The sequence below is a fragment of the Vulpes lagopus genome, chromosome 8 (assembly GCF_018345385.1).
Source record: "Vulpes lagopus strain Blue_001 chromosome 8, ASM1834538v1, whole genome shotgun sequence".
In the NCBI taxonomy this organism is placed as follows: Eukaryota; Metazoa; Chordata; class Mammalia; order Carnivora; family Canidae; genus Vulpes; species Vulpes lagopus.
The window spans coordinates 116640812-116660679 of NC_054831.1; the positions used below are offsets into that span (position 1 = coordinate 116640812).

The window sequence follows — 19868 nt, forward strand, 5'->3', positions numbered from 1 at the left end:
ATGGTGGATGATTTCTTTTTATGTGTTATTGGATTCAGTTTGCTAATATTTTGTGGAGGATTTTCCATCTGTGTTCATCAGAGTTATTGTCCTGTAATTTTCATTTTTTGTAGTGTCTTTGTCTGGTTTTGGTATCAGGATAATGCTGTCTTCATAGAATGAATTGAGTGTCTTTCTTTACTCTTCTATTTTTAGAATAGTTTGAGAAGAATAGATATTAACTCTTCTTTTAATGTTTGGTAGAATTCACTTGTAAAGCCATCTGATCCTGGACTTTTATTTGTTGGGAGTTTTTTAAATACTGATTAAATTTTACTACTAGTAATCAATCTAGTCAATTTTTCTATTCCCAATTCAGTTTTGGATGTTACAGGTTTCTAGGAATTTTTCCATTTGTTCTAGGTTGTCCAATTTATTAGCATATAATTTTTCACAATATTCTCTTATAACCCTTTGTATTTTGTGGTATTGGTTGTTATTTCCCCTCTTTCGTTTCTGATTTTGTTTTTGTTTGAGTCTTCTCGCTCTTTTTTTTTTTTTTCTGGTTTTGCTTTTTGGATGAGTCTGGATAAGGGTTTATCACTTTTTATTGATCTTTTCAAAGATCCGGCTTTTGAGTCTTTAATCTGTTCTTTTGTTTTTTAATCTCTATTTCTGATATTTCTGTTCTAATCTGTTGGGGTTTTTTTTTCTTTCTACTAGTTTTGAGCTCTAGTTGTTCTTTTCTAGTTCCTTGAGGTATAAGGTTAGATTGTTTATTTGAGATTTTTGTCTTGTTCCTTGAGGCTTCTCTTGCAATAAACTGCCCTCTTAAAACTGCTTTTGCAAACATCCCAAAGATTCTGGATAATTTTTTTTCACGTTCATTTGTCTACACGTATTTTTTCTTTTCATTTTGTTTTCTTCCTTGACCCATTCATTGTTTAATGACATGTTATTTAGCGTCCATGTATTTGTGTCCTTTCTAGATTCTTTCCTATGATTTATTTCTAGTTTCATACTGTTATGGTCAGAAGAGATACATGATATGACTTCAGTCAATTTGAATTTATTGAGACTTGTTTAATGACACAATATGTCATCTAATCTATACAGTGTTCCATGTGCTCTTGAAAAGAATGAGTATTCCACTGCTTTTGGGTAAATTGTTCTGAGTATATCTGGTTCAATATGTCATTCAAAGCTATTATTTCTTTGTTGATTTTCTGTCTGAATGATCTATCCATTGATGGAAGCGGAGTATTAAAGCTTTCTATTATTGTATTCCTATTGATTTTTCCTTTATGTCTGTTAATATTTGCTTTACATATTTAGATGCTACCATATTAGTTGCATAAATATTTACAATTGTTGGATCCTCTTGTTGGATTGTTTCTTTTATCATTATGTGGTATTATTCTTTGTCTCTTGTTACTGTCTTTGTTTTAATGTCTTTTATTGGATATAAATATTGATTGCTACCTCAACTTTTCATTTGAATTTGCATGGTAAATGTTTTTCTGTCCCTTCGCTTTCCGTCTACACGTGTTTTTAGGTCTGAAATGAATCCTGTAGGCAACATATAATAGATGCATCTTCCCTTTCTATCCATTCTGTCACCTTTTGTCTTTTAGCTGGAGTATTTAGTTGGTCCATTTACAATTACATTCAGTGTAATTATTGATAGATACGTACTTATTATCATTAAGTTACTTGTTTTATGGTTCTTTTTCTTCTCTGTTTTCTTCTTTTGTTGTCATCCCTTTTGGTTTGATGGGGTTTTTTTTCTTTTAGTGATATGCTTAGATTAATTCCTCTTTATTTTTTGTGTATGTTACAAATTTTTGATGACATGGCTACCATTAAGTTCATATATAACATCCTATGCATGCAGTAATCTGCATTAAGTTGATGGTCTCTTAAGTTTGAACCCATTCTAAAAACATTAAATTTTTACTCTGCCCCCCTGACATGTTTTCTGTATATGATGTCATATTATATCCTTTTATTTTATGAATCCCTTGACTGATTTTTATAGATATAATTGATTTTAGTGGGTTTTTTTCCTTTATCCTTTGAACTGGTGTTATAAGTGATTAATCTACTGCTTTTATTATGTTTGTGTTTACCTGTGAAATCTTTTACTCTCATAATAATGTTCTTACTCCTAATTATTGCCTTTTCTCTCCACTCATAGAATTCCCTTTTAACATTTATTGAAAGACTGGATTAGTGATCATAAACTCCCTTTAACTTGTTTGTGAGAAACTTTTAATCTCTCCTTGCCTTCTGAATAATAACTTTGTTGTTGCAGTTTTTCGTTTCAGTACTTTGAATATATTATTCTGCCCCCTTCTGACCTGCAAACTTTCTGCTGAAAAATCAGCTGATAGCCTTATGTGGTTTTCCTTGAATGTAACTGTTGTTTTTGTTTGCTTTTAATCTCTCTCGCTGCTTTTAAAATTCTCTCTTTATCATTACTTTTTGCCATTTTAATTATGTGTCTTGGTGTGGACCTCCTTGGGTTGATTTTGTTTGGGATTCTCTGGGCCTGCTGAATCTGGATGTCTGTTTTCTTCCCTGAATTAAGGATGTTGTCAGCTGTTATTTTTTCAAATAAATTTTCTGCCCCTTTGTCTCTCCTCCTTCTGGGATCCCTATAATGCAAATGTTATTATGCTTGATAATGTCACTGACTTCCCTAAGTCTATTCTAATTTTTCTTATTTTTTTCCTCTTTGCTGTACAATTTGGTTGCTTCTATTATCTGTCTTCCAGGTTGCTAGTCTGTTCTTCTCCCTCTTCTAATCTACTGATTCCCTTTAGGGTTTTTTAAATTTGTTATTGAGTTCTTCCTTTCTTATAGGTGTCTTTTTATATTTTCAATCTCTTATCTCACTGAGATTCTACTCTCTTTTCTCAAGTCCAATAAGTATCTTTGTGGTCATTACTTTGAATTCTTCATACATACTGCTTATCTCTATTTCATTTAATTATTTTGCTTATCTCTATTTCATTTAATTATTTTGCTGTGGTTTTGTTTTGTTCTTTCATTTGAAAAATATTCCTCTGTTTTCTCAGTTTGTATAACTCTATGTTATATATTAGGAAAGTTGGGTATGTCTTTTGATCTTTCAGGAGTGGCAGCCTGCTGAATTAAACCTAGTAAAGCAATGTAGTAGAAAAATTGTCAAGAAGAGACTAGACTTTGATTTTATCATTTTCATTATTGTTGTCTTTAAAGAAAGTTAATAAATTGACTGTTGGACAATGGAGACTAGTGGTTGTTCTTGCTGTAAAACACTGAATGAGTAAGGTCCCCATGTTAACAATTAATAAATCGCTGGTACAAATTAAGGGAAATGTAGACTCAATATCAATTAGTTTAGGTTTTATAAAACATCAAAGTGTAGGTTTTATAAAATGGATGAGTATTTTCAGTTAGAGATTAGGCAGACAATTTGTAGTATTCACTATTGGCAAAAAAAAAAAAAAAAAAAAAAACCTTGAAATCATATTACATAGAAGAACTAGAACTTCAGCAAATCTTGTTAGAATGTCAGTGTGCACAAAGTCCCAGATAGGTGCTCTAGGAAGCATGAAATTTAAAGGAGCTTATAAGTCAAAAGGGGTAAGATGTGAGTATGGGCAACTCTGGCTGGTTTGATGAGATATATAAACCTCATGCTGCAGGTAGCTCAAAGACAGAGTAGTTGCTTCCATTTGATCCATCCAAGATCATCAGGGAAGACTTTAAGAAAAATATGGTATTTAAAATGGCCAGTACAAGTGAGCAGGATGTTCACTTGTACAAGTGGTAGGAGGTTCCTACCTAGTGATAGGAAGTGACAAAAAAGAGAGAGATGGGCAAGGGAGGGCACAGGAAACCCAGGACATATTCAGTGTGTAAAATGTGGCTGGTTTGGGCCAGAACATGAGAAGATACTAGAAGGTAAGATTATAAGAATTAGTTCAGATAAGATCAGCAAAAGCTTTCACTTCTAAACTAATTTGATCTTTTAAATATTTATTGAGAAGCTTTAAAACAATTTAGGACTGAAGGTAAGATGAATAAGAGCTTTCATTATTGCAGTTATCTTGCTATCAGATAAGTTTGCATGGAAGATCTGGAGATGGGGAGATCACTTAGGTGGAATTTACTATAACCTGGTAAAGAGGTGAATGATTAATTTGGGAAAGGCCTAGAAGGGACAAATGTGGTAAGAGAGAAAGACCATTATTGCAAGTTTAACTTGTGTTTTCTACTAATGACCAGTAAGAGAAAAGACAAATGAAATATCTAATTTTAGACAGGAAAAAATTTATTTCAGCTAAGAAACATATCAAGGAGATGGTTAGAAATATAAGACTTAGGGGCAACTGGGTGGCTCAGTCGGTTAAGCAGCTGCCTTTGGCTTAGGTCATGATTCCAGAGTCCACGTCTCCCTCTGCCCCTTCTCCGCTCATATGCGTTCTCTGTCTCTGTCTCTGTCTCTGTCTCTCTCTCTCTGTCTCTCTCTCTCTCTCTCTCTCTCAAATAAATAAAATCTTTAAAAATGGGACGCCTGGGTGGCTTAGCGGTTAGGCATCTGCCTTTAGCTCGGGGTGTGGTCCTGGAGTCCCGAGATCGAGTCCCACATTGGGTTCCCTGCATGGAGCCTGCTTCTCTCTCTGCCTGTGTCTCTGCCTCTCTTTCTTTCTGTGTCTCTCATGAATGAATGAATGAATGAATGAATTAATTAATTAATTAATTAATTAATTAATTAATTAAAATCTTTAAAAAAAACTTTGAAAAAGAATAAAAAAGGAAGAAATGTAATGCTAGAACTCAGAGAAGAGACTAGGTAAGTGTCACAAAGGGGAACAACTAGGACAAGAATGGCAAAGTCATTGGACTTTACCTACAACCCTTTATGTCAGAAATTTTTCATCTTGGCACTATTACCATTTGGGTCCAGATAATTCTTTATTGTAGAGTTCTGTCCTGTGTCCTATAGGTTGTTGATCAGTATCTCTGACTTTTACTCACTTAGATGCTAGTGCCTGACTCAATTGTGACAATCATATAGGTCTCCAGTCATTGTTCCATATCCCCTGGAGAACAAAATCACCCCTGTTGAGAATCATTGCTTTATATGAATAAAGATGTAGACACAAAACAGCTATCAGCTATTGCTTCTTTATCATTTTTTTCAAACATTGTAAATTTGACAGTTTTAACATTAAATATTAAAACATGCAGACTGGGGACACCTGGCTCAGTTGGTTAAGCATCCAACTCTTGATTTCAGCTCAGGTCACAGTCTCAGGATTGTGAGATTGAGCCCCACATTAGGCTCCACACTGGGCATGGAGCCTTCTTAAGATTTTCTCTCCCTCTACCCTCCCCTTTGGTGCACTCACGCTCTCTCTCTCTCTCTCTAAAAAAAAAATAACAGCCAAAAAAAATGTGCAGGCCAAAGTATAGGTAGTCATCTACAGAGAGGTACTTGTTAAAACATTGCATTTGTGGTTGAAATTAAAGCAGAAAATGGCAGGTTTTTTTCCTCTGTCAATGGCAGTGGGTTAGCTATTTCAGTGGTAGGTGGTAGTTTTGGTGACAGAAATACTGATATTACTATTAGTGTTCCTACTAGCAATAATAGTTAATGTTAACTAAGTGATACTATGTACATATATTCTACTAACCACTTTATATGGATTATTTCACTAATCCTCACAGAAATTTTGTAAAAATACATTTTCAAGATAAGTAAACAGATGCTTAGATTAGAACTAACATATTCAGGGGATCCCTTGGTGGCTCAGCGGTTTAGCACCTGCCTTTGGCCCAGGGTGTGATCCTGGAGTCCCGGGATCAAGTCACACGTCAGGATCCTTGCATGGAGCCTGCTTCTCCCTCTGCCTGTGTCTCTGCCTCTCTCTCTCTCTCTCTCTCTCTCTCTCTCTCTCTGTGTGTGTGTCTCTTGTGAGTAAATAAAATCTTTAAAAATAATAAAAAATAAAGATGGGAAAGAACTAACATACAGATCTGAACACCAGTAAACAGTGGAGCTAAAAGTTGAACTAGGAAATCTGTCTCTAAAATTTCTACCTTTAAGTCATTCATTGTACAATCATTTCAGAAACCAGATAGGCAAAAGGAAAGACAAAAGACATAACTGCAGCAGAACCACTAGTAACTTAGCCCAGCTTTGGTTTGCAGGGATACAGTGAAAGCCAGTAAGAACAGCATGGTAAAGAATGGGACAGAATGCCTTGTATTAGTGTCAAATAGCCCATGAAGAAAGTACTTGCAGCTCATGAGCTCAGGACTGCCATTATAAATATACCATGTAAGTGCCTGATAACTTCACATTTTGAAGAATACTTTCTAATCTATCATTGCATCGATCCTTTCTAGAACCCTCAAGTAGGCAGTACATTTATCCCTTACTAACAGTTAAGAACTAGGACTCAGAACAGTAAGTCGATGTTCCAAAGCAGTACAACTTGCCAATGAAAGCAAGACTAGAATCCCTGTCATCTAATTCTATGTCTAGTGCTTTCTACCAGACTATTCTCTCTCAGTATTAAAAGTCTTGATGCTGTACTTGTATTTTCTACAGTAAACAAGTACATAAAAGTTTCATGTTTGAAAATAAGTGTACTTATATATCATGTTAAAATGTGTTACCTCATAAACATATTGATGAAGTTTGTTGAATCATTTTTATTACATATGTAAATGACACTAATTTGAATGGAGATTGAATTATATATAGTGTTTTACTACCAAATGGGAGTAGAGAACAAATAATAATAATAATAAAGGGAAGTTAAATTTGATAAGGTATTGTCTTTCCCCCATTATGTTGTTTGTAGAATGTATTCTACATATTCTCACCACAGCAAAAATATATTCTCTTTCTCCAGTGGTTGGAAGGAAGTATTGATTTCCTTCTATTGGGGTTCAGAATTTATATGACATCTTAGACATGGGAGGCCATCACCTGGAAAGTACTCAGTGTTTCTTGATGGAGATACATCATGAGGTTATATCTAGAAATATTAAGTTTAACAGAACTTCATTGGGGTAATTTGTTCACATGAATCAGTATAATGGGTTGATACTCCACTTTAGTACATAAAGCTGATGTATTTTAGAAGAGATTTTTTTTCCATTCATTCTAGAACCATTATGTCCACTGTACACCCAATGCTATGATCTTTCTAAAATGCAAAAACACTTCACACTTTAGTCAGAAATTTGGCACCTTTGATATATCTGTAATGTAATTTCAGGTACTCACACTGGAGAGGATTCATAAGGTTTAAGATACTATGTAAATAAGATTTCTATAGAAAGATCATTCAAAAAGCATATCAGATACTTTAATAATTGTAGGGGAAACATGTTTCTGAATGTAGATAATGGAGTGTTAGAATGTTTGGAAAATTGCCCATCACAAAACAAATCTTACCCACTTACTCATTTTCCAAGCATTTGGTCTTCATGTTTTCAAGGCAGCAGTGCCTTTCTATGTAAATATCAGAAGGGATTTGTTCACATGAAATTAAGAAATTAACATGCAAATCTGAATATCCTTAGGGGAAAAAATTAATTTTAAAAATATTTTTCAACATATAGATAGATATCTGTATAAAGTATGTCATAATCAGGGTCAGTATGTCAAATAGTGAATAGAGATGTCAGTGATAAGAAGAGAGCTCTGTATAGAACTAAGTGCTCCAAATCCCAAATTCAGTGTGTTGGTTGATTTTTCTGGTGTCATAGTCTAAAATTATAGAAAGGAAATAATCATTTAAAGAAATGCATATTATTATAAGTAAGATGTGTACCTCTCCATTTTGAAAAGAGTAATTGAAATCAAGGATCTCTAGTGGATTTTTTTCTTATTTAGCTTAGCCACCTCTCATTAATACCTGCCAGTTGTCTTCTTTGCTCCCTTTTCTCAATGATACTTCAACTTGAGTTCCTAAGAAATTGGCTCTTTAAGGAAGAGTGGAATTCTTATCTCATTTGAATCTTAATTTTTTTCTTAATTATGCCCAACAGAGGTCTTCTTTCTTTGAAATCTGTAAGATATAGTATCTTTGCCACTTACTTGTACCATTTATATATATTACGTTCAGAAATTCTATTTTCCTGACATATCTTATGTCCCAACTGGACTATAAGCTCCCTCAAGGTAGGAATGATCTTTTTATACTTATTTATATTTCCAAATATAAAGAATATACCAAATATACTACCATTTTCATGGTACTTGAAAGTAGAAGACACTCATTATGCCTGAAATTGTAATGAAGATTTAGTAAATAATATAAAACTAGAAGGGACACCAAGGAAAGCACTCCAGGCAATCTTTATCAACTTAGAGCTTAGAGCTTCTTTTTTTTTCGTGATAAAGGTATTATAAGAAAGTGGAATAATTTTTGTGCAGTAAAACAAAAGCCTTAAATTATTTATTTCCCTGCTTCAGTTTAAATGCTTTCTTGCACACTTGACAAATGAATGGTTTATGATAGTCTAACCCAAAATTTTCTGCCATTAACAGGATGGAAATTTCTCTGTCAGTACTATATTTGAAAAACCTCAAAATATGATGGTGGTTGGACAGTCAGCATTTGCAGATTTTGGTAAGACTCTTTTCATCTTTCAAATTCTACCCCTGTCTCTAACCTAGTCATCTTAATTTCCTCTACTTGAATATAATTTTATTATCTTCAGAACTATTAAAGATTTAAAAGATGCCTTTCCTAATATTATATGTGGTAGGTGGTCAGTTCCTTAATACCAGGAGCAATTTATGACATTTATGTTTAAAGTATAATTAGAACCTAAAAGATTCCTGTTTGCAGGAGTAACATGCAAAACAAGGAAGTCTAATGAGGCTTTTCTAGAGAATACCAAGTAGTTGTGAAGTTTTCATATACATCTAGATTATGGAACCAAAAAGAAAAATTGGAGTTAACCTGACCTCTTGAAACTTCAATACTAAGAACATTTTTTTATTTACCTCTTAATCCCAAAGAGCAGTAAAGTAACATCAAGGAATTTGCCACATGAGGACACAGGAATCTGTTTGCCATAAAATTCCATACTATAAGTTCACATTGGTTAGGAACTTCCAAAACATGTATGGCTCTTTCACCATTTGTCAATTATTATTAAAAAGGATTTTGGTATTAGATGGGAAGGTAGTCTAGATGACCAACACTGAAGAGTTTAAAGTTCACTCCCCTCCTACTTTTCCTTCATTCTGCCAATAAACACCTCAGCCTGTTCCACAGAATTCAGATGACATGTCACCATGTCCAGAGGCCTGTTTCCTCATCCATAAAATGACAGTGATGATCATATGCACCTCACAAGACTACAGTGAATGACAGAATGTGAGTAGAGCACAGTGTTGGGCACAGAGTAAGATCACAAGAAATATGAATCTTTTCATCAGACTTAACTGGCTTTATTGTTGTTACTGCTCTTTGCTCAGTTGATTAAATCAAAATCAACCCATCATTCAGTGTCATAGAGATAAAATAAATCCTAAGGCATCTAAAGCAGGTTTAATAGTGTTATTTGATGGAAACATCCACATACATCTCTGTGTTGTACTGTATTTTAGTTGTACTGTATTTTAGTTTCATTATGTTGAATGTTACTTTGATTTTGAGCAGATTTCTGGTGTCTTTAATAAATAAATAAGTATAGAATATATGAAAATATTTCTTTTAATTTGCTGACTGACATAATTAGCTGGATTAATGACAAATCCTTTTATAAGTCTCTCTCTAGAAAAAAAAGTATATATGCATTATGTAATTCTCAGAGGGCACATATACCTCCCCTAACCTCTGGTTAAGAACCTCGAAATTGAAGTTACTTGTCTTATAATTGTGGTTTTGTATGATAAAGTGCCTTGTTTTTAACAAAATTGTTAAAGTCCATGTATTTTTAGTTGGGTATTATCAAAAAACAAGACTGCTAATGAGTCCAAAAAAGCAGATGACATTTAATAAGGTTATGAATATTAATATATACAAAATGCACATTTTCTATACATTTGTTTTATTTTTTTTTGTAAATTTATTTTTTATTGGTGTTCAATTTGCCAACATATAGAATAACACCCAGTGCTCATCCCATCAAGTGCCCCCCTCAGTCCCCGTCACCCAGTCACCCCCCTGCCCACCTCCCCTCCCCCCCCAGTTCATTTCCCAGAGTTAGGAGTCTCTCATGTTCTATCTCCCTTTCTGATATTTCCCACTCATTTTTTCTCCTTTCCCCTTTATTCCCTGTCACTATTTTTTATATTCCCCCAAATGAATGAGACCATATAATGTTTGTCCTCCAATTGATTTATTTCACTCAGCATAATACCCTCCAGTTCCATCCACGTTGAAGCAAATGGTGGGTATTTGTCGTTTCTAAGGGCTGAGTAATATTCCATTGTATACATAAACCACATCTTCTTTATCCATTCATCTTTTGATGGACACCGAGGCCCCTTCCACAGTTTAGCTATTGTGGACATTGCTGCTATAAACATTGGGGTACAGGTGTCCCGGCGTTTCATTGCATCTGTATCTTTGGGGTAAATCCCCAGGAGTGCAATTGCTGGTCGTAGGGCAGATCTATTTTTAAGTCTTTGAGGAACCTCCACACAGTTTTCCAGAGTGGCTGCACCAGTTCACATTCCGACCAGCAGTGCAGGAGGGTTCCCCTTTCTCCACATCCTCTCCAACATTTGTGGTTTCCTGCCTTGTTAATTTTCCCCATTCTCACTGGTGTGAGGTGGTAACTCATTATGTTTCTATACATTTGAATACATCTGTGAATTGCATCCTATCCTTCACCCTCAACTCCCCTTCCCTACACACATGCACACACACACACTGTTAGAACCAAGTCAGGAGAAGGGACTGACAGCCAGGAAGTCAGCATGATTTCAGAAATTCGCTATTTACCAAATGGGTAAAATTGGGTTTAAAAAAAAAAAAAGCACATGCTTGAATAAATAATAGAACTTACGGGAAGAATCTTGTACCAGGAAGGAGGGTTTAAATGGCCCCCAGCTCACTTAAATTGCCTAGGAACAGAAGCTGCTTTACAGCTATGATGAAATATTTAGCTGCTAACATAAAATATTTTACTAAAGATTTTTAAAAATCTACTTCAAATTTAGGCTATTCTAGTTATAGCCAAAGGGAGGTAGGTAGGATGGTTGAAAATCTCACACATCAGGAGCCTTTACCAAAAAAGCAGCAGAATAATTATCCAAGCTAAATATAATTATGTTACTTATTTCTTTAATAAGACAAAGAAATACTCTTTGAGAAATCAGCTAAATAAAACTCCATGGAATATTATACAGCCCATGAAAGTGATAGTTATAAAGATTCTATTAGAAGAAAAGAGCAGAACAATATGTTACACAATGTAACATCTAAAAAACAATATGTTACACAATGTAATCATCTAAAAAAAACATATTAGAAAAAAATAGATGAAACTGATAATGATGGTTATGTGAAAGCAGGTTATCATATTATTCCATGTTCTTCAGATTTTCTGTTATGTGGTTAGATTAATATATTGATTTAATAATGAAATAGTAAATTATGGAAGCATAATAGTGAGCAAGAAAGAAACAAAAGTATGTACCTAAAGTGTCATTAGATTTTTTTGGCATAGTACTTCTAACTTCGTATATAATTGAACCTATCCTCTGAGTTGGGTGAACTTCTTTAGAGAACATAATGTACTTTAAGAAGATCTTTAACTCCTACAGATAAAATACAAAAGTTAGACCTGCCATGTTTTAAGTATTGTACTGAATGCCATGTAAGAAAGCACAGATTTTTAAGGTAAGATCCTTCCCTTTAAGAATTGTATGGTCTAATGGGGAAAACAAAAGCGCAAAATTTGTAAAAAAAAAAAAAAAAAAAAAAAAAAGCACAAGAATAAAGAAACAACTGCCACAATATAAGAGAAACTAGGCTGTATTTCACTATTAGTTATGGAACTAATGCCATAGACATGATGCAAAGTATTGTGCCAAGTTGAATCACTTTAGGCCGCGAAAGGGTAGGAAGGCTCACAGAAGAGGTGAGTATTGGACTAGACTTTGAAACAACTCTGAGGTTTGGTTAAAAATATGTAGAGGTGGGCAGCCCCGGTGGCTCAGCGGTTGAGCGCTGCCTTTAGCCCAGGGTGTGATCCTGGAGATCTGGGATCGAGTCCCACGTTAGGCTCCCTGCATGGAGCCTGTGCCTGTGTCTCTGCCTCTCTCTCTCTCATGAATAAATAAATAAAATCTTTTTAAAAAAATATGTAGAGGTATGAAAACAGGGTGGGCAGCCCCGGTGGCTCAGCGGTTTAGCGCTGCCTTTAGCCCAGGGTGTGATCCTGGAGACCTGGGATCGAGTCCCACGTTAGGCTCCCTGCATGGAGCCTGTGCCTGTGTCTCTGCCTCTCTCTCTCTCTCTCATGAATAAATAAATAAAATCTTTTTAAAAAAATATGTAGAGGTATGAAAACAGGGTGTAATTAGTGACTAGTGAATAAACCACTTAAGGCTTGAATAGAGTTTCTGTAAAAATATAAAAACATACAAAAATCGGCTGGAACACACTGGATTACCAAATGATAGCAGATGAGCAGATGTTAATTTTATTCTCTGAAAGCAATGGGAAGACAGAACAATTTTGAACATCTTTTTGTTAATACCTTCTTAAATTAACTTCAGAAAGTAAAAATCTTCTGGTCTGGTAGGATATGCAGAAGATATTGCTTCTTGGACATGGAATAGGAATTCAGAGGAAAATTATTAGAATCTCTGATACGCCTGAGATTTTTATATCAAAAGAGGAGCAGATTTAAAGTTTTAAAAAGTACTGGATTTTCTGGAGATAGAAACTAGTCAGGAGATAGGGCAGGTCATGAAGAGGTAAAAGCATGTGCTAACTACATCAATAAATGGGAGGGACAAGTGTGAGAAACATTGCAAAGAAAGAATCAGTAAATTTAGTCATTGATTTGACATTAGAGAGGTTAAAAAAAAGCCTCTGAGTGACTAAAAGAATTATTTTCTCTACCATGCTTCATAGAGATAGGTAATTAGAAGAGAAAGCTTGTTTGAATACTTTAGAGATACTTTAGAGTCATCACATTAATTATACTAGTAAGACAACAAAGCTGGAACATTCCTGAAACATTTAGGAAGCCTAGCTTCAGGAATAAAGCAAAACAAGCTTAAAAATCCTCCAAAAGCTAAGATGTCAAGACCCAAATGAGACCTCCAAGGAAGAGAATATAAATAGCTTGATAGAAAAATAAGATAAAAAGGGCCAAAAGGTGGTTCAAAGCCACTGACAATATTATGACAAGAAAAAGTGTTTGCATTTACAGGTTAAAGGCACTAGTGACCCAAAAGATGTAACTTGCAGAACTCTTTAGCAATCTCTGAGCCTTAGAAATCAGCTCATAAATAGTGGCTGCTACTGGTTACTGTCAGATGAGGTGCTTAGATCTCCAACCCATAGATGCCTCCAGTGGTTAAGCAGTCCTCTTCTGGAAAACACATTTTGTGTCTTCTACTGTATAGTTCTTTTAAACTGTATTTTAGGTCAAAATACCATATTCTAGAATTTCTACAGATAAGGTGGTGTCTCTCTATTAAATTACATAGGACAAAAAGTCAAGAAAAATAAGGTACTTTTTATCTATCAAAAAGTATTATAACCAGACTTAAAGAAAAAACATTAATTTTGTATGCAATAACAGATGTAGTAGAAATCAATAAAGAGCCACAAAACTAAAAGTTAAATTGAAAGCTTTAATAGAGTGTTAGCATTTTCTATAGATTGAATCATTTTAAATCTCATAATACATAAATTTATGTATCTAAACCTGATGCTATTTCATATATATCAGATTATCATAAGGAGATGACACTTTATTCTTGAAGCGAAGGAAAAATGCCTAGCATGTTAGTGAAGCCTGGGAATTGTCAGTCAGGTCATCTAAATAATTTTATAAGAAATAAAGAGGCTGATGAAAATATAAAATTTGATCATCCTTCAAAGTTATTAACATAGATGGTGTCACTGATGGTTGAGACCCCATCATGTTCAATTGAGTATCCCCATTGCCTAACCCAGTAAATAATCAATGATGTCTTTTAAAGTGAAGGAGAAAAAAGGGGAAACCACCAAATCAAATTATTTTATGAAGTCTATATGCTACTTGGAAAAAATTTAGATTTTAATTCCAAATTAAATTCTACCATGGTAGAACTGAAATGCTTAGTTCAAGATAACATGGTATTTATACTTTCTCTTGTTTCACAATTAGGCATACTCAATAACAGTCTGTCAAATTAAAAGTTTCTTGTTAGTGCTTTCTCTTGTAATAAAAGTAAATCAGATGAGCCATGTTTAGAAATTTGAATTTCATATTTAGCCTGAATGGTAATGGAGAATTGAATTTTCATATTACCTTTTATAAAAAATTTTGGAAATCAAATGCCTTCAAATAGACAGATGACAATTATTATTACAAGAGAGACTGGATAGGGAAAAGTTCTGAGTGTTATGTTTTCTGGGCTTGGTCTCATTATGAGTCATTTAAAGCTATCTTTTGTTCCAAAGACTTAATAGTAGAGTTTATTTGTTTCTTATACTTGGAAATTGGCTGCTCTTTTAAGTAGCTTTATTTGTATTTTCATCAAGAAGGTGACACTGACAATTGAATTCAGAGAAATGCTTCAGGTTTCAGAAACTCTCTCTTAAATATACTACCATAGCACCTTCATCACCAGTGAAAATTATTAAGTAGATACAAATACAGAATACTTTAATATATGGAGTATGGACAAATTAGATATAATTCCTGGATTCAAGGAATTTGAAATATATAATACTTGTATGTCTTTGAATTTTATGGTATAGACATTTTAGTTCAAATAGTTTATTCTTTAAAATTGTATGGTAATTAGTTTTTCCATTCAATTTTCTTCCTCTTTTATGCTGAAAGATGTACAAGATGTTAATCTATTCAAAAAATATTTTTTTGAGTGCCTACTATTTGGACTGCTCTATCCTAGCTGCCTGGCATATACACAAGTGAAGGATACACGAACCCTGCTCTGATGTTTAAATTCAATTGAGGGGGGAAAAGATAATTAAATTACTAAGGCATTTTTAGAAAGTAGTAAGAGCTTTATGAAAATAAAGTACTGTAATGGGGGTAAGAAGGGCTATTTTCCATAGCTGATTGGAGATCATATTTAACCCAAGACTTGAATGAAGTCACAAGAGGTCTTTGGAAAGTGTTCCATGTAAAGATAACACCTAAGTGAATGTTGAAAGGAACAAAAAGAAGACTGGCACTTGACCAGGTCTTTGGAGCCTTGAGGACCTAGATAGGTAAAGAGTTTAGATTTAATTCTAGATGTAATTGAAAGCTTCAAGGTGACTTGTTAAGAGGATATGCAGTTAACCAGGCAAAAGAATAACCAAAGCAATCATAGAAGATAAGAGAAGCGGTCATATTTAGATATGGGAGACAAAGTTGATAGGACTTGCTAATGGATTGGATGTTGGAAGGAAGAGAAGAAGAAAGGATGACTTCTAGGTTTGGGACTTGAATAACTGTCTGGATGATGACACCGTTCACTGAGATAGAACTATATTCTAACCACACTGGCCTCTGTGTTTCTCAAACAGGCCAGGCATAGTTTCCTCTGAGGGCTGCTCCTGCCTTTGTTCATTCCTTTCTGTAAAATGCTCTTCCTCCAACTATTTCTCATGAGTCATTCCCTAATAATCTTCTAGTCTTGCTAAAATATCGCCCTATCCAGGAGACCTTCCCTGATCACTCCATGTAAGTTCTACCCCCTCCCCTGCAGCACGCTTATCTTCTTTCCCTCTTTATTTTACTCCATGGCATTTATCACTATCTGACATACTGTGCATTTTACTCATATACTCTCACTAGAATATAGTCCATTGATGTGTTTTGTTCACTACTATATTTCGTGCCTGGAGCAGTGCCAGTCGCATTGTGAATAATCAATAATTTAATTAAATGAAAATATATTCTAATTTATTTAACTAATTGCTTTTTAAGAATTGAACCCAAATTTCAGCAAAGCCTTAAGTATCTTTAACCATAATCCTACTAAACAGAACTTCTAAGTGTCACTTACATGATGAGGACTGATCTAACTTACTTTTGCTCATTTTGATTAAAGTTAAGTGCTTCAACTAAAATGTGTTCTGAATCTCTAAAATAGATGGGTGCTGATTCTAGGATACATTCTGGGTCCTTATAAATTTTTATTCTTAATCCTCATATGTCTGTTTTTCTAATTCCTGAATTCTGACAATATATATTATCTGTAGTATTTATTTTATTTAACATTGGAACAAACTACAGTATTTGTATAGCTTCTCAATATTTTGGGGGTCTTTCTAGTGCCAATTTATTCGGACATGGTCAAAGTAAAAGCAGCTAATTTAAACAGTTTTCTCTCTAACCTGCTAGACCTTTGTTTCCCTCCGCTTGACCTGCCCCTACCCCACTAAAGACAATATTGTTATAAATTTTTGGTAAAACTGAAATATATGCACACATTGCCATGTGGAACATAAAGTAATTAGATGTTCTTAGAATATTCTGAGTCCAGTTTGTTCCATTCCATGTCATTGTGGCAATTGCACTGCAGTGGTTGCCATAGCAAAAGCGATTACTCTCTGAGTTTCTACTTTCTAGCAAAGACTGAGGCATCTATCTTGGTGAGTCATGGATGCCAGATGTGATTCTGATAAAATATTTTGAATGCTTTTTGATTGGAAATGGTAATTTATACACAAATTATAAAATTGTTGCTTCAGAGTCCTGATTTTATACATACTCAGCATTTAAAGCAGCACTAAATGTATTCATTTCTTTTAAGATATACAAGCATGAGGAAAAATTAGGACCCTAAATTCCTGGAGCCTTTATGTACAAGTTTGTATATATATTAGATTCTTGCCTTTCTAGGTAAGAGTTCTGTTTTGTTCTGATTTTGTTGTTGTTGTTGTTGTTTTTTAGTAAAGCTATACCTCTGATGATGTTCTATATTCTCAAAACTACACTGTTCCTTTTTTTTTTTTTAATGACTCAAGGTATTAGAATGTATAATTGACTCTTTGGATATTAAATTTAAAGTACTTAAAAATTCTGTAGGATAATTATTTTTACATTATTACATTGCTATTTTGTAATTTAACAAGCAGTATTCTTATTACTTTATCTAACATAACCCACAACTTAATTGGAGCACTTGTCTCTCTAATCTTGCCCTAGTGATAAGTGGAGCAACCCATATAACTGCCCTGTGATGTTCACCAGGCATTTCTGTCTTCCTTATTTGATTGCCATAGCACAAGGAAAGTGATTATTGCAGGATCTTGCCTGTTCTTAGGGCTTCTAGATAAATACAGCCTAGAAAAGAGGAAAGACATTGAAATTTATTCCTCTTTGGTATATTATACTTGAGGGGAATCCCCTACTATCAGAGCAATAAAGAAGCATGAGAATAAATTATGAAGGTCCCAGTGCCACCCCTTTTCTAAATGTCCTATTCCATTTTCAAACAACTTAGGTTTTCATTTCAACCCCATTTTCTTCCATCTGCAATACTGCCTTTTCATTCTGTGTAAATGCCCTATCTGCTGATACAAGCAAACATGTACTTTTTGGATGTAGGTAGGTACACAGACCACTCTCCTTTGCTTAATTAACTCTTACGCACTAAAGAGTTGACTTATGGATTGGACGAATGGATTGATAGTTAGGTAGATGGTGGATGGGTAGTGGATGGATGAAAGTGCCTTTTGCTAGTTATCCTTTGTCTGAAGCAATCCATTCCCATAGTGGCTCTCAAAATGCAATCCCATTTTCTTGTTCTCTTCCTGTGGAACAAAATAGCAAGTCAGTTCTTTTTCATTCCCTGTTACATGCAGAGATGAATGGACATTATGTGTACTTAACCTGCCCCTGCCTATCATCATATTACCTCATATAACTAATGTATTCTTAATTTAATCATAGGAAAGTTTCAAATTTTTGTTACTCAGCAACATCTAAGGATTTAAGAGTTTAGTATTTTCCAAATGTTTGTTTACTTTTTCATAGTACTTAAAAGTACTTATTATTTGGCTGGAACTCTTTTACATTGACAACAATTCTCCCCAACCCTCCTGAGGTGAACAGTTTTATTTATCTTCTTTATACAGATGTAGTAACAGCGGTTCAGAGATGTTAAAAAAACTTGCCCAAGGGCACAGCGCTAGTAAATGGCCAAGCTGGGACACACAGTCCTTGGCTCTGTCTCACAAGCTGGTTTTTTTTATTGTTGTTGTTTTGTGTTTTTTTGAGGGAGGGGTGGGGGGAAAGGAAGAAGGAGAGGGAAAATCTTAAGTAGGCTCCACACCCAGTGCAGAACCCAACACACACACACACACACACACACACACACATACACACATACACACATAATCAGTGATTCTACAATATATGATGCTTACGGATTCCAGAAAAAAATCAACATAAAGATTGGTGGTTTTGATTTAAAAACTCACCATAGGGAAGCCTAGGTGGCTCAGCAGTTGAGTGTCTGCCTTCAGCTCAGGCCGTGATCCTGGGGTCCTGGGATCAAGTCCTGCATCAGGCTCCCTGTGGGGAGCCTGCTTCTCCCTCTGCCTGTGTCTCTGCCTCTCTCTGTGTGTCTCATGAATAAATAAATAAAATCTAAAAATAAATAAATAAACAAACAACCCTCACCATATATTAATATCTCCTGAAATAACACAGCTTTTCAGATATCTTTATCAAGTATAATAAATTTCTGGGATCCCTGGGTGGCGCAGCGGTTTGGCGCCTGCCTTTGGCCCAGGGCACGATCCTGGAGACCCGGGATCGAATCCCACGTCGGGCTCCCAGTGCATGGAGCCTGCTTCTCCCTCCGCCTGTGTCTCTGCCTCTCTCTCTCTCTGTGACTATCATAAAAAAAAAAAAAAAAAAAATTTAAAAAGTATAATAAATTTCTAGTTATTAGTGATATAAAGTCATTTCAATATTAATTTTCTGAGTACTTGTGGGAGATCATTTCCTAGAAATAAGTTCCTTGCTCTCCCTTTGATTTGATTGTTCCCCCTTACTTGTTTATGATTTTCAGCCACATGTCCATATTACTTAGTGTTTGAAACTGACTCACTTCTAAATTGTGACTCATCCTTTGATAGCAAGATTTCTCTAAGTTTATTCAAACACATTCTTCTTATATAAATTCTTTATGTTCTCTCTTCATATTTTTTAAGATTTTTTTTATTTATCAGAGAGAGAGAGCACACATGAAGGAGGGGGAAGAGAGCAGGGGCAGAGGGAGAGGGAGAAGCAGATTCCCCAGTGAGCAGAGGGCCTGATGTGGGGCTCGATCCCGGGACATCAGGATCATGACCTGAACTGAAGGCAGACACTTAACCAACTGAGCTACTTAGGCACCCCTAGTTCATATTTTTTAAATCAAGAATTTTTTGCTTCATATCATACAAATGATTTCTTTTTCTGTTCTCCTTTGATTTGGTAGTCTTCATTTGAATCATTGGCTTATATGTGTCCTGCATTAAGAATGTTTATTAAGGGGACGCCTGGGTGGCTCAGTGGTTAAGCATCTGCCTTCAGCTCAGGGCATGATCCTGGAGTCCCAGGATCGAGTCCCACATCAGGCTTCCTACGTGGAGCCTGCTTCTCCCTCTGCCTATGTCTCTGCCTCTCTCTCTCTGTGTGTCTCTTATGAATAAATAAAATCTTTTTTAAAATCTTTATTAACT

At 34.8% G+C, this 19868-nt stretch overlaps 1 protein-coding gene across 1 annotated transcript in view; it reads left to right on the forward strand.

The window, feature by feature from the left end:
* ITFG1 (integrin alpha FG-GAP repeat containing 1) overlaps positions 1–19868 on the forward strand; it is a 286044-nt gene that overhangs the window by 84045 nt on the left and 182131 nt on the right. The window contains exon 8 of the mRNA XM_041766923.1: positions 8540–8621. Within this exon, the coding sequence (XP_041622857.1) occupies positions 8540–8621 (82 nt within the window). The remainder of the gene's footprint in view (positions 1–8539; positions 8622–19868) is intronic.